This window comes from Pyrgilauda ruficollis, unplaced genomic scaffold (genome assembly GCF_017590135.1).
Source record: "Pyrgilauda ruficollis isolate IOZ18807 unplaced genomic scaffold, ASM1759013v1 scaffold60, whole genome shotgun sequence".
Lineage (NCBI taxonomy): Eukaryota > Metazoa > Chordata > Aves > Passeriformes > Passeridae > Pyrgilauda > Pyrgilauda ruficollis.
Genome location: NW_024527711.1, coordinates 4,968,957 through 4,995,953, shown reverse-complemented (window position 1 = coordinate 4,995,953; position 26,997 = coordinate 4,968,957). Strand labels below are relative to the sequence as shown.

The window sequence follows — 26,997 nt, the reverse complement described above, 5'->3', positions numbered from 1 at the left end:
AATGAGTTTAGTTACAAGGTCTGTTTGTGACTGAGCCAGGATTAGACACAAGATGAAAATATTGTGAAAAGCTTACAACTGCTGTAAGTACTCATTCAGGTCTGCTCAGTATGATGTGCAGGTCTCTAATGTCTCACTGACATAAAGGCCTCAAAGTAACACTAAAAACATGTGCCACTAGCTGGCTAGCATGAGATCCTTTCCCACAGAGCAACAGCCTGGCTTCAGGGAGAGACATTTCCCAGCAGCTGTCCACACACAGGCACTGACACTTCAGTTACTGTAGGTTACTGGGGCAGGACAGTCTCCAGCAATGCAGGCTACTAAGAGCACTTTGAACTGCACTTACTTCCTACTGATCAGCAGCCCAAGCATGATGACTAGTTACTCATCTTCCAAGGGGCTTACTGCCTGCAAGATACCTAAAAGCAACCAAAAATAAAAAAAAACCCCACCCTTATTATTGCTCCAAGATGTCATCCATGGTCAAACACTTCTTAGTCAAGAGATCGATTTTGTATTGCAAGAATAAAGCCTCTCTGTGCCCAAGACAGCTTTTGGGAAGGACAAGTGCAGAACAACTCCCACAGGAACCAATTTCTGTCTTTCCTCAGCTCTAGGCACTTGTACCCAGAGAACCACCTATGTTTACAAAACAAGCCATTAGCACTGTGACTCTATGGACTACCCCAAGGTGACAGTAAGTGTAAGGGCCTTGTGATAGCCTGTAGAATTTAACATCACTGGTGTGGAGATGAATTTGACTGACCCTTGAAAAAAGGGAAAAACAACACTCACCCCTAGCCCCCCTCCCCATCAAATAAACGCCCATCTGCAGGGAGGGGAGGAATCTTCATTTCTCAGGCTAACTGTAAAGGGAAAAGACAGATACGAGTAACTGTGAGAACTTCCCCAGGATCCCGGGACTCTGGCAAAGGGAAACTAGCCAGATGTCATGCTGGCAAAGTGATCAAAGGAGCACAGTAAATTCAAGTCATCTGGCAACAGAAATGTAGCACTGACCAGAGGCCTGGACATAACAGAGAAACACAGCTGAAAGTACATATAGTCGTTGTTATCAGCTCTGTGCATGAACAATTATTTTCCATCCAGGCGTTTATATACTGTTTACTGTGTCCTGCCATTCAAGATGTTAAGCAAATAACCACTATACAAATCAAGTCTTTATTTGTACTTCATCTGCTATAAAAAAATATCTGTGATTTGTTACTGCTGTATCACACTGAACATGCACAGATATATCAGAAAAGAGGGATGGGAGTTGACTCTGCTCCAATTTCATGGTACTGAGAGCAAACCCAGTAATTTTGTTCTGTGTGCATTCAGCACCTAGCACAATGGAGCCTCAGTGCAGGGCTGTGACTCCTATGCTCTATGATGCAAATAATCGATCATTTAACATTCCCAGACCTCTGCAAGACTTCCAGTGTTTAAAAATAACTTGAAAATTCTAAGTGCCCAAAAGTGCCTAGGTCAGTTTGGGTTGCAGGCACTCTTTAAAAAAAAAATCAGTAGTGCCAATTCCTCATCTCCAACAAATGCATACACACAGGAGAGGAAAAAAAAGCCCACTAATCTGTTGAGCCTTTTTCCCCAGCCATTACAGGCAGAGCAGTAATGTCTGTAACACTCTTCTTGTACGTGCTACCAAAGAATACAAGGGAGGCTTTGAAACGAGTCCTTTTGCAGTCAGCTTTGCCCAGATCAGAGCTCTGGACAGCAAGCCTGAGTGCATTTATGCAGTTCACAGGCACTGCCGGGGTCGACACCACAAGAAGGCACAGAGCTGCTTAATTAATTGCTCCCTTTCTGTGACTGTATTTCGCTCTGCCCAGTTCTCTGGGAAAATCTGAGAGTTTAATGTGGAGGCCAAGAGAATACCCACAGTACTCCTTCCAACACACTGAAACGCATCAAAAGCCAGGGTCCCATCCTGCAAAATGCTGAGCTTTCTCATCCCAGCCCAGAGAAGGGCCCAGCCACTTTTAGCTGCAGGCTCCCAGGAGTCCTTTTGGACACCAAAGCAGTACCTGAAGCGTTGCTGGGACACAGCCATCCTCTGCACGGATGGGGGAGGCTCACTGCTGCACAGGCCACACTTGTGTTCTCCACCCTATGAACAGCCAGGAAGGGAGAAACTTTCCCTCTTCCACCTTTATTTCACACACCACTAAAACAGTCTCCAGAAGCAGCCACCTTTGGGAGCTTTCTGCCACACAGAATGAAAGCTCATTTCGTTTGAGTTCATTGACATTTCATTACAGAGGAAGTGAGAGGAACCAATAGAGAAGTAATAAGTATCTGTACCCAAAGCTGCTTCAAATCATTCTTTTAATTAAACTCATGCAATGTTTGTAGGCCTCAGCGTCTCTGCCTTACTGGCAACTTTTATTGTGCAATCCAAATAGAATTAATTGTGCTGATGGTTCCCAAGCCAGGAATGGATTGTGCTCCTTTTCTGAGCCAGGACTCCACGCTGCTACCGAGGTAATAAAGACTTATTTGTGCTGTCGAACCAAGGGCATATAACTCTGAACAAGGCTATTAATCAAGAAGATGCAATCCCTGCACAGTCAGCTTACAACCAATGCCAAGGTCACACCACACAGTAGTGACACAGCTGGAGGCAGGAGCTGGTTGCTGTGACTCAGGGCGAAGCACTAAACCACACCAGTACACACAGGGAGCAAAGATGTTTCTCAAAACTTCATCACCCCAGTGATTTCTACCGTAAACCATAAAAATACACTACCAACATGGCAGAGGGGGAACAATTCATTTTCATGGTGCCCTTGCTGTCCCAAAATACAACACATGCCTATGTAAACAAAAATATATTGATTACTCTGGCAAGATCTGCAGGGACAAGTTAAGCTGAGCAGTGACTTGTGCCAAATTTCATCTTTGGCCATGTTAAATGAACACAGCATGTAACCCTTCAACACAGTGTGTTCCCCTGCACCATAATCCACCATCCCCTCCCTGCCATACACACACTAAAATCTAGACTGCAAGAAAATCTAGAAAGAATAACTTCTAATCCAAATACAAAACAACACACAATGTCAGCAGAGGAGGAGAAACTCTCAGCAAGGTGACCCTAAAGCCCAGGAGTTTATCTACCCATTGTCCTTTCTCTTAGGAAGGGAAGAAGTTAATAAAGTGAGCCATCTGATTTAATTCCACTCTCTTCTGGCATGACCATATTCATTTTGAGCATGGAGAACCTGCCTGCTCCACTGAAATAAGCAGGCGACTTTGCTCAGCTGCCAGGACACACCAGTTAGCTGCAGTGCTTGACCTGAACACAAATGGGATTGTTCAGGGATGCTGAAATTTTTATTTTGAAGGATGTTCTGGCCCTCTGCACAAAACCACACACACAGGAAACCATTCAAAATATCAGCCCAATGTTTCTCGGGTCTAGTTTTTGGAGGAGCTGGAAGCCCAGAGCTCCTAATTACGACAGCGAGGTATAGATGCCCAGCAATGCGGACAAGAGGTAGAATATTTTAAATGCTTGAGCTGGGTATACTGTGTTAAAAATGCTGTCAGAGTTGGACAGAAATATCTGGGTTTTAACCTCAGTAAAAATAATACTCCCATTACTATTGTCTGGTGGTTTGGATTCTGCCCAATGAAAATGCACATTTCTGTTGAAAAGGCAGCAGAGGGGACTGAATTTTACCCAGAAAAATGAGTTTTTAAAGACCCCTTAGAGGCCATTTCTGCTTGCCCTCTGGGGAAATGCAGAGGAGAAAAGCTGCATCTTGACAATCACTTTTGTAGCAGTATGTGAGGCTCAGGCCTGGGCAGCAGAGCTGGTGTGCTGAGTGCTGAGGTTTCGGCTCATGCTGCGATGAGATGGGACTGTACTTCCTTTTGTAAGCAGCCAAAAATAAACACATAAATTTGAAAAAAAAAGAAAGCTGTCTAAGTTCCCAGACAGGGACTGGGAAGTGCCAACTTCCCCCTGCAGCCAGTCAGAGTGAAGCAATGCAGCAGCTTCTCTCGGTGCCACTTCCAAAGGGCAGGGATGCACAATGCCCGTGAGGTCGCATGTGCACAGCATCCTCCTGCCACGCTCCAGGACCTGCTCTCCCCTTGCCACAGCCTCTGCTCCGGCTTCAGGGGCACAAAACAGTAGATAGGACAAGGATCCTTCCCAAGTCATCCCCCTCTGCTTGAATATGATCCAGGCACACTCAAGTAACTAACAAAAAAGTGACCCACATACCCTAATTATCTGGCGAAGCACCGCGAAGTTTGTTTATTAAACCTCACAGCAGAGCTAGACACTGGATTGTCAGTCTACAGATGGCAGGAGAATACAGGAAAACTGAGACAAAGGACATTAAGAGTTACTCAGAACCATACAAGTCATCTGCTCCAGGCTCAAAGACCTCATCAGCCTGGGCCCTCCACCCTTCTATGCAACAGTGTTGTACTTTATAGTCAGTGGAGTCTTGCTTTGTCCTAGTTTTGATATTATTGTTTCTAATTAAAGTCAATAAAATGACCGATTACCACTGAAAACTCAAGCTGGGTTGATGAAAGCCACCAGAGTAGTTGAGGATTTATTCAAATAATCATTTCCCGTGCTCTAGCCAACAGAGATAGTCTACAAAGGAGCGACACAAAATGTTCCAAAGATTTAAATAAAACAGGTAGCTAAGATGTTTTTCAAACTTAATCATTCCATTGACTCCTACTCTAAAGCATTAAAATACATTACCAACATGTTGGGAGGGAACAACTGGGTTAAATCTTTTTCCTTTCAAAGTGGAAAAAACCCATGTTCTGTAAAAATTGTATTATAGCAGCCAAGAAGAGAATAATTAATTTTAATTTTTTTTTTCATTTTTCAGATGAACATTGGTTTTATGAACTCTGCAAGTATCAATCACAACATGAAAAAGCATCAGTGGGTGCATTACTGAACAAAGGGAGTCGTGGTCAGGCCACATTCCAAAGTTTGGGTGTAACTATTTAAAACCTCCAAAGCCTCAAAATCTACAGTAACTAAACAAAGTAAGCAACTGTGTCCAAAAAATTACTAAAATCCATATAAAATGCAACATGTTTCAGCTGACTACAACATGCATCTATATTCTATTCTACTTCAGTACAATGGCAGCTGTTTCATGTTTCAGCTGACTACAACACGTATCTATATTCTTTTCTACTTCAGTACAATGGCAGCAAATTAAAGAACTTCAGGGCATGTGCTAATGGATTTGTGCATCTCTTTCAAGGAAAGCTGTGGGAGCAAATAGGGATGAAGCTGCCTGACTTCACATCTCATCCTGGAGCCATCTCCTGAGGCACAGAGACTCCTTGAGAAGCAGGAGCAGCAGCCTGGACACAAGGCAGGTTCTTGTAGGGTATTAAGTTTGCCACGGTGTTGTTCTGCCACTGATGGTCAGCTGAGCTGCCCAAAAGCTTCTTGCTTGCCTCAGTCACAAAACAAAATAAGTTTCCAGAAGTTACCACGACTGTGGCTACTATGGCACAGGAACATGTGGGCAGAGGGTTGTGACAGCCAGTACTGTCACTCACAAAGCCACAGCTTCTTAAACCCCTGCAGCTCTCACAGCGTTGTCCGGGCACACGGATGCAGTGGAGCTGCAAGGCCCCCCACACACGTGGATGCTGGGTTCTCCTGCCACAGACCCTACAGCACCTACCACTGACTGGAACAGGGATGATGAGGTATTCAGAGAAGGAAAAGGGACTATGCACTGGATTCAAGACAGAAACATACGGCTTCAACTTAGCTGGCTTTTAAAAGCAGGACCAAGAATTTCAGCTGAGGACACCTTCCACCACATGAGCATAAAACTGGCTCTTCTCTTGCTACCTGCACTTGATTTTTACAGCAAGGACATACCACAAAGAATAGTCCATGACTGCAGCGACTGCATTCAGCCCTATGTGTGAGGATCCCAGAACATGGCTGAACTGCAGCTAACCTCAGCACACACTCACCATGCTTGCAAGCAGATTACCTGCTTACCCTTCCCAAAAGGTGGAGAGGAAAAAAAGGACCAACAGGATATCCATGTGGACTGTAAAGCTCCAACTAGCCAAGCAACTCTAGACTCACCGTTGTACCTACAGAGTTCATGTATTTGGCCTCCCAGTAATACAAAGTCATTAACAATCACTGCAGCAGTCATGAACCAGACTGAAGTATGCAGTAATTGATTAAAACCAGACATGTCACGGTTGCTTTTTATAGATCCAATTAAGTGTCAGCCTAATTAATGGAAGTTAGTGCACTAATTATAAGAGTCTGCATTATGACTCAGACTCAAACAAATGTTGTGCAAGAAATGTCAGAAATTTTTTTTCAGACATCCAAGATAAATAATTACACTTATTTTTGTTACTTCTTAGCAACAGGAATGTTATACAACTGGACATCATTCCTGCAGCTGCATTCAGAAGAATTTAAAATTGTACAGTGTAGAGCAAATATTTGTTTAAAGACAATGTAATCTGTGTCATCATTAGCAAGTCATTTTGGAATCAAATTTTAAGAGCGTGTGTTGCCAGACTGCTAAGAATGAAGCCTCTTTTATGGAAGGCAGCCTCAAACACATCTCTTTTGAGCTCTGCAGTGTTTTCTTGAACATCAAAATGACAGGTCTCTCTCATTCTCCATCCTCCATGCTTTGAAAAACACTGAAGTACTGGCATGTCAAAAGTGAAATCAGGGTGATTTTAGTACCTTTTGCAAACAACAGGAAATTCACTGAGTTTAGCTCTCTACAAACTCAGGCAGACACAGCCAAAATAGTCTGGATGATTGAAATGCTTTTTAGATCCTCTCTGCAACCTGCAAAACCAGTTGTAGGATTGCAAAGAACATCTGGATTAGGCAGAAGAGCAGCAGAATAGATGATGGTTTAGCAATCAAGGAAACGTGCTTGAGGAGAGAGGGATTAATTATGCTGCATCTAAACCAAGTTTGATAAGTAGATGTTAGCAGGCAGAAGTCTGAATGAAAGGCTGAGATTTTAAGTTAGCAGGAAAAAACAAGTCCTGGGGATGTTGAACTGAAATTGAGCTAGAGAGTTAATTCATCAAGATGGTATTGTGCCTAAAATAGGTGGAGAGGACAATGAGAACAAAGGCAAGAAAAAAACTTAGAAGAAGAAAATTACTTGGGCTGGAAGGGACCTCAGGAGGTCACTGGTTCAGTCTTCTGTTGAAAGCAGGGTCAGCAAGAAGGCCAGAGCAGCTCAAGGCTCCACCTAGCTGCGTCTCTGATGAATCTCATCAATCTTTTCCAATGCTTGACTAAATTTCTCCATTATTTTCCTCCCTATGTCTACTAAGAACTTCACTCTTCTCAACTTATCCCCACTGCTTCTTGTCCTCTTGTCATTCACCACTGCAAAGAGCAGGCCTGTCTTCAGAGAAGCTCCTTGCAGGTCCTAACAGGCTGCTATTAGGTTGCACCTCAGCCTCTTACCCATTTGCAGGGAACTTCAACACAATGTGAGATGAACAAGAGAGGAGAAACCTAGTGAAGGTCTGATAAGAGAGAAAAGAAACAGGGCTAAGGAGGGCAAGGAATGATGAGATAACTTATTCTGCCATTTAGGGAGGGGATAGCTCCCAGAAGTTTTAGGAAAAGCTATTTTATTTAAGCTCATGATGCAAAAGGCAGAAGAGACAGGGCCTGGGATGAAATGTGGCACAAGGGAAAAACACTGATGTTAAACTATTAACAAGAGGGGCTGAAAAGAGAGGAGCAGGTACAGCCTGAGGGAAAGCAGAATATAAAAAAAAAGTACTGCATCCAGCAAGCTGTACTTATTGACAACAAATGGCTTTGGCTGTCTCCAGTATGGTTCTGATTCATCTTCAGCTGTCACAGACCCTCCAGCCCAGTTCAGGTCCCCAACGGGGCCTTTGTCCTCACCAGAGGATCAGAGGGCAAGTAAATACCACATGGACTTCACAGCAAAGCAACAACATTTCAAACCAGACATCAGGACACAGACAGCCCTACACTCGTACCACGCACACTGGCTACTGACTCATCAGAGATCGAGGAGAATGAAGGGGAGAGCTGTATTACTGAATAAAGACTTTTCTGGAGACCTTAAAAAGCCCATGGATTTACAGCAGCTGACAATGATTCAGACACGCTGAGCAGACAACCTAGATGCCGTCACTGCTAAGATGAGGCACAGTGAAATGAGAAGTTGTGCCAAGTAGGCCGCTCGTGTCACGCTGAGAGACAAGATGAACTGCTCTGACCTTGCCTTCAGTAACAAGCACACACAGCACAGCAGACGGCCAATAAACGCAGGAACAGCTCTCTTCCCACTTTTCCTCAAAGAAAAAACTCACCAACTATAAATGGCTCACTGCTCTCTCCTGTGATCAGGAATAGCATCCCAAGCAACCCTGCCACGAAACAGAGCCCTGAGCCCTGGACAACACACAAACATGGGCATCCAGGTGATTGTCTGCAGATAAACTCTCTGCAAGGACACAGAAGATGTGATCCCAGACTCATCAGGTAAGTCTTCGCCATACCTCCCTTTCCAGCCTTTTCCAACCACAGCTTGGAGGTTGTTCATGAGCTCTGTAAAGCTAAAAGCTAATCCCAAAATTACAGGACTGCCTACTTGACCTTCTGCTCCCCTTCTACATACACCTCTCCAAGGACAAATTCATACCTGCCTCTCATACCTATCCTGCTCCACCTCTACTTTCTAATGGACTTCTGCAGGATCTGTCTGTCTCTCTCCCAAGTCCTACAAGTCACAAGAGAATATGGGTCAAGACTGGATGGGGAAGGCTCTCCTCAGCATTTCTATCTGAGTCTCCTCCCACAAATTTCTGGGAACAAAGTGTTCTCGAGAGCCTTAAGACTGCAACACTCAACATTATATTTAAGCTAAAGTAATTTTTGAAGACAAGATAATTTTAGACATGAAGAATTTAGTCTGGCTAAAACAAAGGATAAATTTCATGGAATCAAACCCAAAACAGATAAATCTTTACTGTTTTACCTGATTTGTTTATTGCAAGACCAGAATATTTCCATTTTGGAGGTGGAAAACTCACTTTTTACTACTCTAAGGGTGAAAGTGTCAAGCCTGTCAAAGAGAGAGTTCTCTTTCATAATGGGTTTGGTCTTCATCAGCACTGAATTTTCCCAATAAATTAACTAAATTAGTACATTGAGTAGCTGGCATGAAATCAGCACAACAATCCTTATCTGAAGGCACATTTTTCTGAGCCCTTGCAATGTGGATTCTTCTCAGACATGGTACTTCAGCCAAATCACTGATGGCCAGCTGGACTGCTGATAGAGCCTGTCAGAGACCAGATCTCAGGTAGCACTGCAGTTGTTTGCCACGTACCAAGGGGGGGTTTCATCATGAACTTATGGTGACTTTAAAAACTTTTAAAGTGATCGGTTACTGTGGAGTGGAAACCTTCTGAAAATGGGAGGGATAAAATCCTAGCTTTGGAAAACGTGAACTTTAAAGATTGGCTTTTTCATCTGGGAGTTCTGACCCGTATTTCTAACAGTGTTTGCTGTCCATGCCTCATATGCAATGTTGAGAATCAGAGCTGGAGTTTTTTATGTAATCACTGTAGCACAGTTTATTGGCTGCTGATAAATAGCTGCACTGACATTGTTCAAAGGGCAATTTTTGCATACAAATCAAAACATATAAGTTTTTTCAGAAATCTCTTGTCCGCCTGGTTTGTTCTCCCTGAGTGACATGGTCCCTTCTCAGACCAGCTCAATGTCGGCGATATGCTGAAATACTCAGGCTAGACATTCTTGATAGACAGGGTGTTTCTCACGTGGTGCTGGTGTCGTCTCAGATATTAGCTGGGGAAAGTTAATGAGGAAGAGGTTTGTTTAACTGAAGAGGGGGAGATTTTGGTCCCTGGAAGATGGGATGGCATGAGTTTGTATGTGTTGTGTCCTTTACTGAAAGACATAATTCCACAATTCCAGTAAGTCTAAAGAAAAAACGTGGATTCTAATGATCAACCTGAAATACAATCTTACTCTATTACATCAGGCTGTACCTCTTAAATAGTACACAGCCTGCTCTAAGATAAAGCTAAACTCAACAGATTACTTGTCTGGTAAATACTTTTTCCATTGATATCACTCAGATGCACCTTGCTCTCAAAGGATGGATAAATAAAAAAATCAATACTCTTCAGCATGCATTACATTACAGCTTCATGTTCCTATTTTACAGTAGTGTGTTGTTCTTACAGACATTTTGAATGAATCTAGGGCCATCTAAATTTAGATGTGTTTATTCATAATGGAGCATAGCTGTTGTGGGAACCTGCTCCGTTTATTTTTATTTTATTTAAGTACACTGAGTTTTTGAGGCCCGCAGCTCAAGTGGTATTGAATCCCTTCAGATGCAAAAGCACTACACTGATACATTACACAGCATTAGCTCTCTAGATGCTGTGAGACCCTCCAGAGTATACAATCATTGGATGATTTTGGAAGTGTCCCCAAAGACAATGTTGTTCTAACTCCCTCGCCACAGGCAGGGACACCTTCCATTACCCCAAGTTGCTCAGAGCCTCACCCAACTTGGCCTTGAACACATCCAGGGATGGGGCATCCATTCCTGGATGAGTTCAAGTTTCTCTGGTAAACCTGTGCCAGTGCCCCACCACCCTCAAGTAAAGAATTTCTTCCTAATATCTAATTCCAACCTTTCCTCTTTCAATCTAAAGTCATCCCCCCTTGCCCTGTCACTCCATGCCCTTGTCCAAAGCCTCTCCTCAATTCTCTTGTAGCCCCTTAAATACTGGAAGGGGCTCTAAGGTCTCCATGGAGCCTTCTCTTCCCCAAGCTAAACAATCCCAGCTCTCTCAGCCTGTGTCCACACAAGAGGTGCTCCAGCCCTCTGTCTAGGCTGGCCTCTCAGCACCCATCATCCAGCCACTGCCACTCAGTCCATTTCTGGCAGATAACCATGGCAGTTATTTAATGGATACCAAAATTACCAGTTGGAAATATCCCACAGACAAAGATGAAAACTTCTTATTTTGCTCACCCTGCCATTACTTCCAAATGGAGCTGGCCAGAAACTGTCAGGAAGGCAGGCACATTGAAGAAATGGGTCTTTTCCACAGACTCCTTTGTCTCTCTTGGTGTCTGTAACAATGAGGAACAAGTCAGACCATTGGTGTTTAAATAAAAAGCACAGCACCCGGCTTATTTTCCCTCTTTTCAAAGCATCAATTTTCACTTTCCTACCAAGATGAACAGAGAGGAGGAAGAGAAGATTCTCTATAATTTGTAGTTTGAAGCTTCATATAGCATTGCCTTCAAAATTCAATTTCAAGCCTGATGAGAAAATGGAGGAGTGTTTTCTGCGTCAGTCCCACTGACTTTCAGAAGAAACTTTAAACACAGTGTTATTTTCTTTTCACAGGGAAATGAATGTGTTTCCACTGGAAAAAGACAAACAGTAATAAAAATAAAAAAAAGGCAACGCAATATCCTCTTAAGATTTTTTATTCAGTCTTCAAAAATATCTCAACTGAAACAATATTAATTCAGAGACAGCTTACATATTATATAGGCAGTGAAAAATAAACTATGTTTCATTTCAGCTTTTGCATGCTTTTTTCAGGTCATCAGATATTTTACACATCAAAATCTACGAGTAATAGAAAATTTAACGAGTTCAGTGCTCCATTATGAAAAACCTCAAAAGAAAAAAAAGAAGTCCCAAGAGACAACAGGCACAGATTTAAAAAAAAGACACACAAAAATTCATCTGAAAACATGAATAACCTTTAATATTTACTGTGGGTGTCAAGCACTAGAACAGGTTGTCCAGAGAGGCTGTAAAGTCCCCATCTGGGGAGATATAAAAATCTCAGCAGCAGAGTACTGGACAACTTATTCCAGCTGACCCTGTTTGAGCACAGTGACATGGATTAGATGATCTCTAGAGGTCACAACTCAGTGACTTTTAAAGAAACATGAAGATAGACGATATTGTGTTTCAACATCTTGTATATTTCAATGTCATCCCTAAACTTTGTAGGAGACAAAGGTTCAGGAGAAAAACAGAATGAAACTTCAAAGCTAATCTGAGATCTGGCTGATCTACATTCACTTCCAGCTTCTGAAATAAGTTTGAAATACCCAAGGTGTAGCTCCTAGGAGTCATGCTAAGTGTTGCTAGTTCAGCTAAGTATGCCACTGCCTCCAGCCACCCCACTACCCAACTTGCTCTGTCACAGGGAGCCTTGTCTGCCAGCCTTTGATGGCCTACAACCTGCCATTTTTCTCTATGAGCTTGAAGGTGTTGCTTTTGTTCTCAAAAAGCTTTGCTGCTCATCACAAAGATAAAACAGTGACTTCCAAAACCTCAGATCACAAGGCAGTTTTATCTCTTCACAGCATCACACTGAAGAAAAGAGCAAGCTTGCCTTGCTCCACAGAGATCAATGAAAATATGACAAATTGTGGCTCTAACCTCAGGACTGCTTCCTTTGTTTCAGAGGTTTTGTGGTTCTAAAAAAACCAAACACCAAACTCTGAGGATGCAGAAGCAGGTCCCTACTGTTTTCATCAAATAAACCCAGAGCATTTGCTCAAAAACAATAAAGATATTAATAAACATGAAACATTCACATACTGCAGAACCATGGCCAGAAGACTAAAGAGAAGAGCCATGGTTTCTCTTTTCCTGCAAGCTTAGTTCAGACATTCCTTGTTTCACCAGTGAAAAATCCCACCTAATCCTGTAGGATGCAACTTCTAAATAATGACAAAGAGACAAACTGGAAGCAAGAAAAGAACAAGAAATCAGTAACAAAATCTCAATGCTTCCCCCCAAATCCACAAACAGGATACAGTTGTCTCCAGGATCTGGGGCCTGGTTTATTTATAATGACTTTGTGTCATTTTCCATTCTCCAAATCATATGTGATCTCAGAGAGGCATAAGGAAAATAGTAAGTGACTAGACAAAGTCAGACAATCTACAACTCAACTGGGCTCCTGAAAACCTGCAGTCTTTTTGAGAGGTTACTAAGAGATCCCAAGATGTATGCTGCATTGTGAGCAGCTCCTGAATGGCTTCTGACAGAAGGTGAAGAGTAAACACGGCAATGTTTAGATTAAATTTTACTGCCCCATCACCATCTGATCACCTCCCCTCCCCACAGCTGCCCACTTGCTCTTTCTCATCCTAAGGCACAATATTCATTCAATACAATGGGTACCACACAGTAGAATAATTTTTCCTGCATAGAAAAGTTAAGGCCTCCCTTTTGTTCAGAAGGGACACCATCAGCGAGAGGAGATTCCATAATTAGCAGCTGCACATTTCACAGGTACAAGTATCAGCTAATCCACTGGAGGTGATTCCTCCACTGTACACAGGCCAATATTCCCAAGTGCCTGTGCCCCAGATTCATGCTCAGCCTTTTAGATCAAGATGGCTTCTTTATTACATGAAACCACAGCCACTGGTACAAGACAAACAAATAAATGGTAGGGGACACTATGCCTTCACTGCTGACACTGGGTGAGGCTGGTGTTCATGTCCATGACTAGCAAAATGAAGCAACAACACAGTGGTGCTTTTACTTCAATTAGATGGACGCTTCTCCCAATTCCCAACCCCAAAACACGGACTTGATAAAAGATTAGGAGGGGGATTATGGGCTTCCTTTTAAGCTCTTTCCATCCCAGAGTGAAAAACTACCCAAATTGCAATGGGGGAAAAGGGAGAGAGAATCTGTATGAAACATCTTGGTGTCTCAGAGTAAATGTGCTATAAACATGCTAGTATTTGACTTCAAAGGCTTTTTATTCTCATTCTAAATACAAGAACAACTGGATTTAGTACCTGTTTTGTTCTCCATCTCCTCAAATGTCTAATGATTTAATTTAAAATTATTCCCTTTGATGTCAGTCTTGTATTAACTTCTCCTTGAGGCAATTAGCTTCAGGAGAGTACAAACTGTTTGATTCTGTCTTACACTCCATGCAAGCCAAAAGCATGGAGGGATCAGAGAAGACTTGAAAAAGCTCACAGAAATCATTGCTGCAGCTCTAGCCCAGGCCCACACCACCATGCTGCTGCAGCTTCCCAGAAACACATCTTTAATCCAGATTTGCCCTCTGTGACACCCCATTATAAACATGATTGGATTCTCCTTTTTAGACAACCTCTGCAAAATTCCAAGCTTCTAAGAAGTCCTCCTTGCAATTCCAGTCCTAATTCTGACCAGCTGGACTTGCACTGAGCAATAGCAGCTGGCTCTGCTGAGACACACATCTCATAAATACGTACTGGAATGCATAACATCTCATAAATACAGACTGGACAGGCAGATATGAATCAGGTAGAAATGAGGAGAAACGGGGAGAGCTAGAACATGAAAAAGCCAGCCGTCCCTCAGCTCAGGTCCAGCTTACCCTGACTGCTGCCAAGAACTTCTGTGAAGTACCAGTCTCTCAGGAACTGGCTGCTTCCCAGACTGTCACACATCTCTAAAAGGGAAAGCACCTTACAGACACTAACACTGTTGTGTTTCACTGCGATCCTCCCCGGCAGATCCCAGCTTTCTTCGGTGCTAACAAGGATATTTTTCAGTAGTACCAAAGGGATGGTAGGAGTAAGTTTCTGTATCTTCAGCAGCAGGTACAAATTGCTGGTGCCACAGCTTGCACAGCCATAAACTTGCACCATCAAGAACCTAAAAACTTTGACATTCACTCCTTTGAGTGAGGGGCAAAAAACCCCCGAAAGCCCAACACCGTACAATCTCCAGATGCATTTTAGAGAAGAACTGTACCTAGACAGTTCTTCAGGTTTACAGTTAAATACCCTCTCAAGTAATGGACTGGCCTGATCCAGATCCTGAGTTCAGCCAGATGCCATGAGGTGTGCATGGGAAGAGACAAGCCTCACAAAGAGCACATATTACCTCTGCTGGAGCTGACAGGGAGAGTGCAGCACTCCTTACAGGTAGAGAGTGGTCCCAGGAAGGAATATGGCCACAGGCAATAAAAACTGCATGTGAGAGCTACTTTAAGGAGCTGTGAATGCACGATACAGCTGTTATACTTTGGAACTCACTGCATACTGAATTCCCTTAAAAGGCTGCAGCTGGGCAACAGGGAAAGTGGCTGTGGAGACCCTCACCGAACCAGCTGGAATGTCCTGGGCCAGACAGGCTCTTACAGAGCACTGAGAAGTCTCCACCTTCTCCACAGCAGCTGAGAGCAGCCATACAAAGAAAATGTTCCAGGCAGCAAAGTGGAAAAGAGAGCAATAGACTCAGAAAACAGGGAGTCTTCAACACTGCAGACAGAGTGGGAGGCTACTGAAAATAGCAGGGAACAGACATGCGGCTGGGTCACAAGGACAAAAGTATGGCAAGTTTCTCAGGACGTGGCCACAGAAGAGAACTGGGTAAAGTTTCTTACAAAATAAAAAGCTGCTAAGAATTCTGGACTTCAGAAGAAATAAAAGAGAAAAATAAGAAAAAACAAACAAACAAACAAACCAACCCCCCCCCCCCAAAAAAAAAAAAAAAAAAACAAACAAGGAGAGAATTTGTGCTGAGGTGTAGGTGTTAAAACTGCTGGTATAGGGGAATTATTTTCAGATTAAAATAGAAAAAGGGTTATCTGCCCCTGCTGATCTGCATTCTCCCTGTTTCAAGAATTACCTCATCCTGCTTTGGATGATACTAAAACACTGCTTCCAACAGTCAAAGATCTTCCAGTATTTTCAATATATTTACTTTAAAGATAGAAGCACAAACAGGATGCTTGCTCCCCTACATGCTCCCTCCTCAGAAAGATACAGTCAACAGTGCAGAAAGCCACAAGATGGTGGTGTTGATGTGAGTTAGGGTCTGCCTAGTCATCTTCACACTTCTAGTAGTTTCTCCTCAAACCTACACTTTTCAGGTGGAGAAGTTTCCTCTGGAGTTGTTACCAGCTCGTGACTTATTTATTCTTTAAAACATCCTCTGCTTACTGCACTCTTTTCACCATTACAGTACTTCATTTAAAAAACATTTGGTTGATTTGCCCAGCAAAGAGGGAATATGGATTCATCCCCATCCCAAGTTTAATATGAGAGCATCCCAACCAAAGCTATGTACCGACTAATCAGCACATCCAAAACCAAACAAAGATGATGAGGAAGCTGAACACATAAACAAACTCAAATCCTACAGGATTAAGAGTTTCGGGAATCAAAGACCACATTTCAAAAAGCCTTTTCATTCTAACTTCAGATACATTTTCCCCCATTTCTTCAACTCACATGTAAAAGCATATTCCTACTCTCCTCACTTCAAAAGACTGCACAGGTCTGAGCAGCCATCAGATGTTAGTCAGAGGATTAAATCTGTGCTAGTAAGAGAAAACAGCTATTTAAAGGCAATAGTTCACAGTGGGTACAAAAGCAGCCTCTACTTGAGTCCTAAAGGCTATTCAACTAAAGTTTTCAACTTACTCCACCTGCAGCAGGTCAGCTAAACTGGTGAGACTAGCTCTCAACACTGCCCAAGGGAGCTAAAAAAAACCCAAAAAGAAACTAACCCAAAAAGCAGAAACACCCCACCCAATCTGTTAACAACAGATGTATTGCAACTACTACAAATTCAGGAGTAATAGGACACCAATTCTGGCTGCAGCTAGAAGATAGGTCTTAAAACTTAAGGAACAGGATTTAAATATTTTTTGACATTGAAGAATCTAATTTGAAGGTTGTTTTCATCAGTTCCCATCACCAGAAATCTTACCTCCTCCTCAAATATAAGAGAAACATGAATTTATCTTCTCCCTTGTCCTGCTCAAACAGTGAATTAAAGGCTAGTTTAAAAAGTGACTGAATACAGCAGACAAGAATGTCTTGATAGTTGGTTTGGTTAAAAGCACATCAAGATTGAGCTTTGCTGCAAACACCATACCCTTATTATTATATCTGACACCCTTCTGTCACTCTTATTTTGTGCCTGACAGCATCACATACATGGCCCAAGGCAGGCTTAATCTTCCCCATGTTTTCACTGTCAAAAAACAGTGTCACTGCTCCAGTGGAGTGACATGATCCAGGCAGGATAGCAGGCAGCCTTAGAGCTCTGCTAGCTAGGACCAGTTGTGAATAGGGCTTTGCAGAAACAAAACTCAGTCCTAAATGAAGACAGACAATGAAGCCGTAATCAAAGAAAAACCAGGAAATCAAGGAGAACACCTCTCTTCCCAGCAGCAAGTGGTTTGTGAATTCCTTCCTTTATGGCACAGGCCATTTAATGGGGTCTGACTTGGTACTTAGTGCACACCTTTCAAGCACAGCTGTAGTTACATTTCTCCAAGACAGGTATTATTTGCACCTCAGCAATCCCACTGGAGAGGAGTAAAATATCCACCTTGAACCATGCATTTAGATGAGATCCAGTTTATAAAAGTTTCAGCTCACAGTTTAGCACCTCAATCAACATTTGCATCAGGGCTTCTGTCACTACCAGCCACCTACACTGTAGTCCTGCATCCTCTACAGCTTTCAAGTGGATACAATTTGTACTGAAGACGCAATACACTGTACAGCTGCAAACTGCATAATGTTTCCATCATTAAGTGTCACTTGTTTTCACGTCTTAATTTGCATGCAACAGCCTGGAGTGAACCTTGGGTAGCATTAAGGCATCTCAATTAAACAGGAACAATTTCGTTTAGCTAATCAACCCTATTGTCCCAGCAAGCAAAAAGCTGAGCCACATGTACTGGTCTGGAAGGGAATCACTGGTAGCACAGGTTAGACCTTGAGATCCTGGAGAACAAATAGACAGAAGCTTTTTTTGTAACGAGGCTGTACAGAGTGGAAGACACGATCCCACAGCAAGTAACTGCTACCTCAACAATTTTTCTTTTGCTCACAGATGAATCACCAGGAAAGCTGGAGCCAATATGCATAAGAAGCAATGGAAGCCGTTGTTTGAGACAGAAGACTGAATTTCAGATACCGAAGTATAAAAGGCAGTGGAATTCTGTATGATTAATGACTGTGGGGTCAGGAATCATGAGAAATCTGTGGGGGAGATCTTAGTGGTTATGGCTGTGTTTCAGTTTCACAGGAGGTTCTGACCCATGATGTGAAGTACTCTTATAATGATAGATTGTGGCAGTAATTTGATAATAGGGAAGTAATAGGGAAGCTTGACAATACTGGGGGAGAATTCCAACATACAACAGGAGTAGCTTGTAGGGAGGAAGCTGTATGTGCACACTAGTGAAAAGGAGTTTCAGATATTGCTGACTTTTTTAAAAGGAATTATCTCATGATTAATTATATTCTTTTTTTCAAAGCTAAGAAATACTTGAGTGTAGTAGTCTGTCCTGAACGGCCCATCCCTTCTCTTGGGCTCTCACAATCACATCATTCTGTTTACTAAGATGTTTCACCTCCCTCTCTTATTCTTCGTAAATTTTTCCACAGCACCAGGGATATAACAACCTCATCAATATAAAAGGTGCTGATTAATGCACAAAAATAGCAATAAAATAAAAGATAATGTATCTGTTTAATTGTCTAAATTATTAGTTGAAACAAAGGATTGCTATATTAAAAAAATCACAGCAGTACATAAAAGCGTTTATGAAGATAAATATTTCCTCTAACCTTTAATAACTCAAGAGTTGCTTTGAGAAAAAGAAACCAAACCGAAACAAACCTTATGCAACCCAACTTACCTCAATTTGAAAGAGCTCCCCAGCACCTTCACAGTCATTGGATGTAATGATGGGGGTATGAATATGCACATATCCATTATCCTGGAACAGACAGAACAGCAAAGTTAACGAGCTGTCACCCTGAAGGATGACATCAACCAGCACACACAACTAGGCCATTAGCCCCCAGCCAGGACAGCACATGTAGTCTTTTGGGCAGCTTCTGCCTTACAGGGACTGATGACAAACTAAATGCTACCATGATTTACAAATCTGTGTTTACTACCTGTGTGTTTTCCTCCAGGTTTCATAACCAAAAGAGATTTGTGTCATTACTATGAGGTTTTTTTGCAACGGCCTGTTTCCACATCATTCCCCTTTCTTCTCACTTGGTCCAGAATTTTTATAGTTTTGGACAGTTTCAATCCAATTCACCCCTAAGACCTCAACACTTTGTTTCTTTCAGCTTTCTGGAAGGCAGTGGTTAGGCAAAGGACACTCTTTGTGTGCTGCATTAAGAGAAGTGATCAAATGTGCTGGATGACAAAAATCATACACTGGATGAAAGAGACCTTAAAAACACCCAACCACCAATAAAGTGTCAGTCCTACCTTGCATCCTCTAAGACACTGAAGTCAAGCTGATTTTAAGAGACAGAGTATACCCTGGCTTGATCATGTTCTAGGTACCTGCAGAATTACACATTCATGTAATAGTTCATAAATCCAGCAGAGGCCTTTGAAACCAGTAAGGCTGAATGAAGAGAGCCCCTATTCTCTGGATTTCTCTGCAGTGCAGCCACAGGCTTTTAAAACAGCTGCAACCCAATATTCAGCGGATGGATACATCTCAGCTTCACAGCTTTAACCAGAATAATACAATTCAGTCACATGAGAGGTCCTGGTCCTTATCACCAGCTCATTAAGAGACTAGGAAGACAGGAGTAGTATTTACTGCCCACTCTGAGAATCAAACTAAAATTAATTTGGAACAAAAACCTCATAAGGACATGCAATGCATTTTGTGGGAGTACAGTAATACAACCAAGAGGGAGCAAAGTCCCTGCAGTCAGCTCTAGGCTACCTTGGTTACAGATGCCAAGACCTTGGCTCCTCACTGGGTTCCAGTTACTGCACAGAAGGAAGTCTTGGATCCAGAGCTACTCGCTTTGCCAGGAGAAGGAAGTTTCACTCTACCAGTACAAAATGCAGGCCTTTGACATATTTCCCTGCATATATGCTGGTTACGTGGCCTCCCAGCTCCACAGGAGATGTTTGAAAGTGCCTAAATTCCTCATACAGTGGTAGCAGTTGCTGTAAAGAAGCACACTTCACCTAAATCCTTTACATGCTTTGGAAAGTAATGCAAACTGCACAGATCTGAAATACGAGAATCCCCTAAAAAGCTCTTGGATAATTCCTCTTATAAAAGCTTCTAAAATAATTCAAGTTGCATTACTGACTCTCACAAACCTGGAACTTAATGTACAGAATGGAATTTGCCATTCACAATGCAACTACCTTACTGTGCCTAGGAACAACGTTCCTATCCCACATGGACCACAATTCTCAGAAGAAGATTTAAAGAGGACATTTTAGCTTTCAACATCCAAACCAAAGGCACTTGGCACTAGTCATTCATTCCTGAAAATGAACAGGCTAAAAAAGAGAAGTTTTTAAAGTTACAGAGTCTTGATAATTTTGTGTATTCAAACAGCTCTGCTTACTTTCTTCCACCATTAAGCTCCTTACGGCTTTGCCCAATGAAAATGCTCAAATTATACTTTGTAGCTATGGTATGTCCTGACATTGTCAAGTTGGAAATTGCAATATTTTTAGGATGATGCAAGTGGCAATTTTAAGACTTCCTTCCATTAGAGACAGAATAAAACCACAGACATTCTTGATGCTAGAAGAGTTCTCGCACAAGCATTTGTAAATATCAGGTCTGGAACCAAATCTTCCTTATTCCTTTAAAAATAACTTTAGTGTAGCTACTGCTGCTAAACTGATGATAGGTTCTATTTTTTAATAGAGCTCTGCTCTTGAGCGCTGTAAAATGTCAGAGCCTGAGCAGGAGTTGATTTGGAGAAGCAAAGCCTGAATAAGGGGGTTTTGTACCTCGGCTGCCCGCGGTGTCCAGGTTGGGAAGCACAAACCGTTGTCGGCAATGCCATCTAGTGGCTCGACACCGGCACAGACTGACTCCCAACAGACCCGGCCTCCTGTCTTAGGAGCAGGCACAATCCTGAAACCAGCAGCTCTACCTAACACAGGACCGCCCCATTCCAACAAAAACAAAACCCACAAAAGTCATTCAAATACCATGCAATTCCACACAGACAGTTCTTAGAGCAAGCAAGCCTTATTTGCCACTGCAGGCAACAAAGACCAGCAAACCTGGAATCAGGAATTCATCTCAACACTTCTAACCTGTTCCTTGGGCCACACTAATTATTATGTATGGATTTTGTCATCAGAATTATCTGAATGTGATTCTATTCTATCTAAAGCCAGCTTATCTAAATGAAAACATGTTTATTTACAGGAACAGCTTTAAAGAAAGGTAGTAAGTCCTATAGCACACCTGAGCCTTTCTTTTTCTAGTCACACATGGTCTGTATGTGACATCTGGCATCAGAGCCTATTCACTGCTTCCCTGCCTGCACAAAGCCGGTGCTGTGCCCACAGCTTAAGAGTGACACATTCAGAAAACAAGGTGGCTCCCAGCCATCAGTGTCAAATACATCAGACCAGGAGTCTCCTAATGTCAGCCAACAGCATCCCCACAGACTTGTATTGCAGTAAGAGGCAAGAACTGAGAATAACATGACGCTCTGCGTCAGTTTGTCTGTGTTCCTGTATCACAGATTTTTCCATGTGGGAGGAAATTTCTGTCCAAGGACCATAAGGTCACTGCAGAGGATGGGTTAAACAAGTCCATATTATGTTGTGCTCCACAGACCACACACTTGCAGGCAATTATACTGCAACTCTGTGAAAGGGATAAATAACAGGAAATGGGTGGAAAGGCACTGACAGGCCACAGATGCACTAACCTGGTCATAAGCAACAGTCTGGCCAAGGTCCAGCCAGGCTCAGGCCTGGAAAGAAAACCACTGTGTGCAAAATCCACACCCTGCAAGCAAGATGTCATGCTCCTTCCCTCCTAACCTGCTCCCATAAAGCCAGCCTGGGTGGAGTGCTCTACTGGAGAGGCTCAGTACAGGAGGGACTACCTGGAAGAAGGAGTGGATGCCTGCAGTGGCTTCGCTGCGGATTCGCAGGAGGGCGCCCAGCGTGTTGTTCCTGCAGCGCAGGTGAGGGAACTGCCGGACGTACTCCAGTGGGTGCCTCTCCTTCATCTTCAGGGGAAATGACTGAAAACAAGAAGGAAATCAAAGCAAGAGGATGAGAACTTGGGAGTCCATGCAGTTTTATTGCTACTCACAGAATGTCATCTCTCCCTAATAAAACTCAATCATCATCACAGAGCACAGAAGAACTATAGATGATTTTGCCTATCTTTTCTGCTTATTTTGTGTATTTTGCAATGCTTACAGCAGAGCAAGATCCATGAACATCAGAGGAAGTATTAGCATTCTGAAACACTCCACCTTTTGGATGCTGAGCCCCCCTGAACCCAGCTGTTCACCTCACTGCTGCAACAGCAAGCTGGTTCTGAATGTGCCTGTGGCAGATGTGGCTCTTGCAGCTGCACAACTTAGAGTGTCTTGCCACTTCCACTGTTTCTCCAATTCATGGTAAGCCACCTGCACAGGTAAGTGCTTCAGGGTGGGACAAAGGCATACTCTTAACTGTAAGCCTGTGCACATTTTCCATGGAGAAATGGCTCTGTCACAGAAATGAGCTTTCATGGTGATCCAATGTTTCTCCTTTGATGCACCCTACAGACACTGCTGACAAATCAAAGTCTGCAGGACCACTCAGACAAAGAAAATACAGTTGCAAGCATACTTTGATGGATACTCAGACCTTCAAGAATAGATTTCCAGCAGTCCTACCCCTCCTGCTATAGTGACATACCCAAATATCACAAGGTCCCACCACATGAATGGTTTCAGCTTGCAGCTCCATGTTTTGCATCCTATGAGGACTTTTGACAAGCTTCCCTTGCACTTCCACTGCACTTCCAAAAGTCAGGTCTCTGAGAAACAAAGAAAAAACAACAGCTTAACTAGGTGCTGATACAACTACATTCAGAAGAGAGTTTCCTGTTAATTTAGCTGGATTACTTAGGATCACAAGAGATGCTGTAGCCACAGAGCTTAACTGACGAAACAAAAAATTATTAAATGCAGAGGTGGGAATGGGAAGAGATTCACAAAACTACAGAAGAATTTAGGACAAGGCAGGAATGTTGGACAAGAGGGGAGAAAAGTGACAGGTTTTTATCAGAAGAGGCTCTTGGTGGGGACAAACACAGCTGGCGAGTCCCTGGCACAGGGAAGGAGGCCTAAGCAGACCCCTCCAAGCACTGCTCAGCACAGGTATTTCTCCAGTTATTTCAAATGGACCTACCTCTTTTCCAGGCTGGGATCAGCAACCACCTGGAGGCTTTCCAGAGAACTCCCATCATTTATGTGCAGGAACAAAACTTCCTTCTGGGATCGGACAGAGCGAACCCAGCCCTAGAGGTAAAAGAAAAAGAGATTTGTTATCTTTTGGCAGGAATGCTGTGTGCTCATGCTCTTCTTCCAGCTGAGCTGGACACACCATTTCAGGCCTACTTCAGCTTCTTACTGGAATCAAAGTAACTGTTTCTTTAGAGGCAAAAAAATAATGATAATAAAAACAAAAAGAGAAAAAAAGTTAGCATCAGTTTTTCTTTTGACTTCAAAGCAGAGAGAAACAAATCCTTAGGCAGAGACATCTTTCTGAGACAGTCTCTTCCTGAGAACAGCAAGGATTAAAAAGATGTACCTGCATCTTTGGGGGGCTAAGAATAAAGGAAACAATGAAGTGCTCTGAAGATGTAAAGTGTTCCAGCAAAGTACATATTCCTATTGGTAAAGTCCCTTCCAAACTCTTCTTACTAAAACAGGAGAGACCAGTAATGCACTATTCTTCATTACAATACATGCAAGAAAATTCTGATGGCTTTCAGTATCAGTTTTGTTGTTGTATCCTTGTAGAAAGGTTCCAATGTTTCAAATCTTCAAATCTGTTCACTAGTGGTTTACGTGCTCTAAAATGCTGGACTGCTAAAACAATGTTGCAGCCAACAGATTCACATGAAAAACTACGTATTCATGCAAAACAAAAATAAAAATAATTGCCTTGGATGTTTCTCCTTTCATCTCAAAAACCAAGACTGCTTCATTGAGCCCATGGGGGAAAAAAAAAACCTATTCAGAAAAAAATTTAGAAATACTTTGTTCAGTTTCATGAGAAGAATAAAACTAATGATACCCCGATTCTTTGTAACAGCAAAACAGGAAACCTGGCAATGTACAGTACAGGCTAATGTCTTAATTTGAGTTTGTTAATGACATATCATTTTAAATTTTTTTTTTTTATGGGAAATGTTAAGTCAGTACCAAGGTAGCAAGCAAAATGAAACTGCCATAGTTGCTCCTCAGCTCACCAGAGTTGAGACAAAGCTGGCCTTCAAAGCAAAATTATCTGCTGGGGGCCTCGCAGATCATCTTCTAATAATATTGTAGAGAACAACTAAAACAGGTGCTGATTAAACAACCAAACTGCCTCTTTTCCCGCCAGTTTCATCTTTTTCTCAACTGGAAGGGACCAAATAGTCCCAATGACTTCAAACTGGGCAAGTGCTTCAGTGATTTTAAACCAGACAAACCAATGCAAATCCATCTACTTCTGTCACCCAGACAGAACAAACCAAGAATTAAACAGCCCCAGAAGTAAAGCATGTTATAGTTTTAAAAATTACTACTAACACAGGTAAAGCATTACACAGGCTTGTCTAACATGCCTTCCATATTCCATTTAAGGGCCGTGGAAGATTTTAAAGACGTGAATCTAGTGAGCCAGAGAGGGTAAACCACCCCTGCAGAGTGCTCCACCCAAAGGAAGAACTAATGCAAGAAACAAAATCATCTGGGCATCCTCTTATTTGTATGGTGAAAGTAAAAGGTGTTTCCTACAGTAACATGCCTGAAGCTGTTGTGCTTATCCTCTGTATTCCAAGAAATCCCCAGAACATGCCATGTATGTTATACTGGAAGCATGTTTAATGCATAATGGCAGATGCTTTTCCTCAGTTTCCCTCCCCACAAACAATCCTTAACAAAACACACCAAAAAAATGAACAAAGAAACATTCTCAAGAGCTTTTTTTGCCACCTCATCAAGCTGTTCTGGAATCTATTAAATAAGGAGTCTTGCATCCTGCAATAGGAAGTAAAAGCATACCCACAGGCTTGTACTGGAGCAGCAGAGGCTGTGGCAGCAATGCTCTGACCACTTCACACCTCACCAGAATGAACGTATAATAAAAGTGACAATCCTGACTGTAACAACTAGACTGCATAGTCCAACAACCTGGCCATGATAAGGCTGGATTTAAGCCAGACCAGATTCCTAGCCCATTTTAACACAAACCCCACACATTTTGGTAGCAAAGGGGAAGAGGAAAGCAGCAAGGGTCTGGAGGACAGGGAAGGGGAAGGAATGACAGTACTGCAAATTTTAGCATCAATTTATTCTAGCTTGCATTATTAATCAAACTACATCCAAAAAAGAACCAACACTGGATGAGCTTCTTCCTACCCTATTAGGCTTCACCTCCGTGTGAGCAGGAACACCAGTGTGCTACAAACTGGTTTTTGGGTCAGTAGAATCACAAAAAGGCTTGAATTCGAGTAAATTTAAAGGTTATCTAGTTCTAAACCCACTGCCACGGGAAGGGACACCTTCCACTAAACCAGGTTGCTCCAAGCTCCATCCTGGCCCTGAACACTTCCAGGGAAGGGGCAGCTACACCTTCTCTAGGCAACCTGTGCCAGTGCCTCACCTCCTTCACAGTGAGAAATTTCCTTCTTAGAAATCCATCCTCTTTCAGTTTTAACGGCTACCAAGTACCCCAGTCTTTTTCATATTCATCCAGAAATACTGAAAAGTGCACAGCTCTGCATCGAAGCAGGGACTCTGTGTGTGCAACCACCGCTCTGCCAGCTGGAAACACCACAATAAAGGGGAACAATCCCATACCAAGGAAAAGTGTTCCATGCCTAAAATGGGCTACAAATTAACAGAGCATTAATTCCAGGCTAGCTTGGTTCACACGAGGAGCCAAACACAAACGTCAGTGGAAGTGTTACCGATGGTTCTACTGACACGGCTCTAAACCTGGACACGTGTATGCGGCAAAGCCCTGTGAAAAAGCTTTAAAGCCAGCAGCACGCGGGCGATGGCTCGCTCTCCGGAACAGAGCCGGCGATGAAGCCGCGGTGGCGGAGAGCGCACTCACTACAGCCCATCACAGCGGCAGCGCTGCTCCGCCCGTGCCCAGCGACCCCGAGGCTTCGCTGCCGGCGACAGCGGCGAACCGAGCACGCACAGCGGGGCAACACTCGCAGCGCCTGGGCACGACGGCACAGCGGCCCCGGCAGCTCGGCAGAACGCTCTGCAGGGCTCCGGTTCCCTCGCCGAGGCACGGCCGTGCGCCGCGCCCCTGCGGGCCCAGCGCTGGCCGCGGGCCGCGGGCACGCACCTGCACTCTGACCGCGTCCGCCGGCTGCCGCGCCCCCAGCGCCTCGCGCACCCGCAGCCGCACGGCCCGCGGCAGGGAGGCGCAGCGGCGTAGGGCCCGCCACCCGCCCCCGGCGCCCAGCATGGCGAGGCCCGGCGGGCCCGCGCCCGGTTCCGGACTCCCGGTTCCCGCTCCGCTCCCGGTCCGCTCCCGCAAGGGTCCACGTGAGTCCTCCCGCCGCCCCACGTGACCGCCCGCCCAACCAATGGCCGCCCCGACTGCCCCCGGCCGGCCAATCGGAACAGAATGCGCAACTCAGCCCACCTATTCCGCCGCCCGGGCGCAAGCGGCCCTGGGAAATGTAGTTCTTCCTATGGGGTGTCGGCTGCTAGCGGGACGTGGGAATGCGATCCCCGCGGGAAGGGGGAAGGATGCTCCGCGGCCACGAGAGGGATCTCGTTTTGGGACACAAGGGATCCCCGTGGCGGGGGTAGGGGATCCTGCTGATCTCTGGGGCCACCTCAGCGGCAGCGCAGTCTGGGGGTGGCGTGCTGTCGTT

General features: G+C 43.6%; 1 protein-coding gene across 1 annotated transcript in view; it reads right to left on the bottom strand.

Moving 5' to 3' along the window:
* The window catches only part of NARS2 (asparaginyl-tRNA synthetase 2, mitochondrial), a 48,659-nt gene extending 21,992 nt beyond the window's left edge, over positions 1 to 26,667 (bottom strand). Inside the window, exons 1-6 of the mRNA XM_041483630.1 lie at positions 26,460 to 26,667; positions 23,298 to 23,407; positions 22,803 to 22,923; positions 21,995 to 22,135; positions 18,778 to 18,858; positions 11,097 to 11,197 (exon numbers count right to left, since the gene is read on the bottom strand). Of these exons, the coding sequence (XP_041339564.1) occupies positions 11,097 to 11,197; positions 18,778 to 18,858; positions 21,995 to 22,135; positions 22,803 to 22,923; positions 23,298 to 23,407; positions 26,460 to 26,582 (677 nt within the window). The 5' untranslated portion in view covers positions 26,583 to 26,667. The remainder of the gene's footprint in view (positions 1 to 11,096; positions 11,198 to 18,777; positions 18,859 to 21,994; positions 22,136 to 22,802; positions 22,924 to 23,297; positions 23,408 to 26,459) is intronic.
* Positions 26,668 to 26,997: the final 330 nt, after the last annotated feature.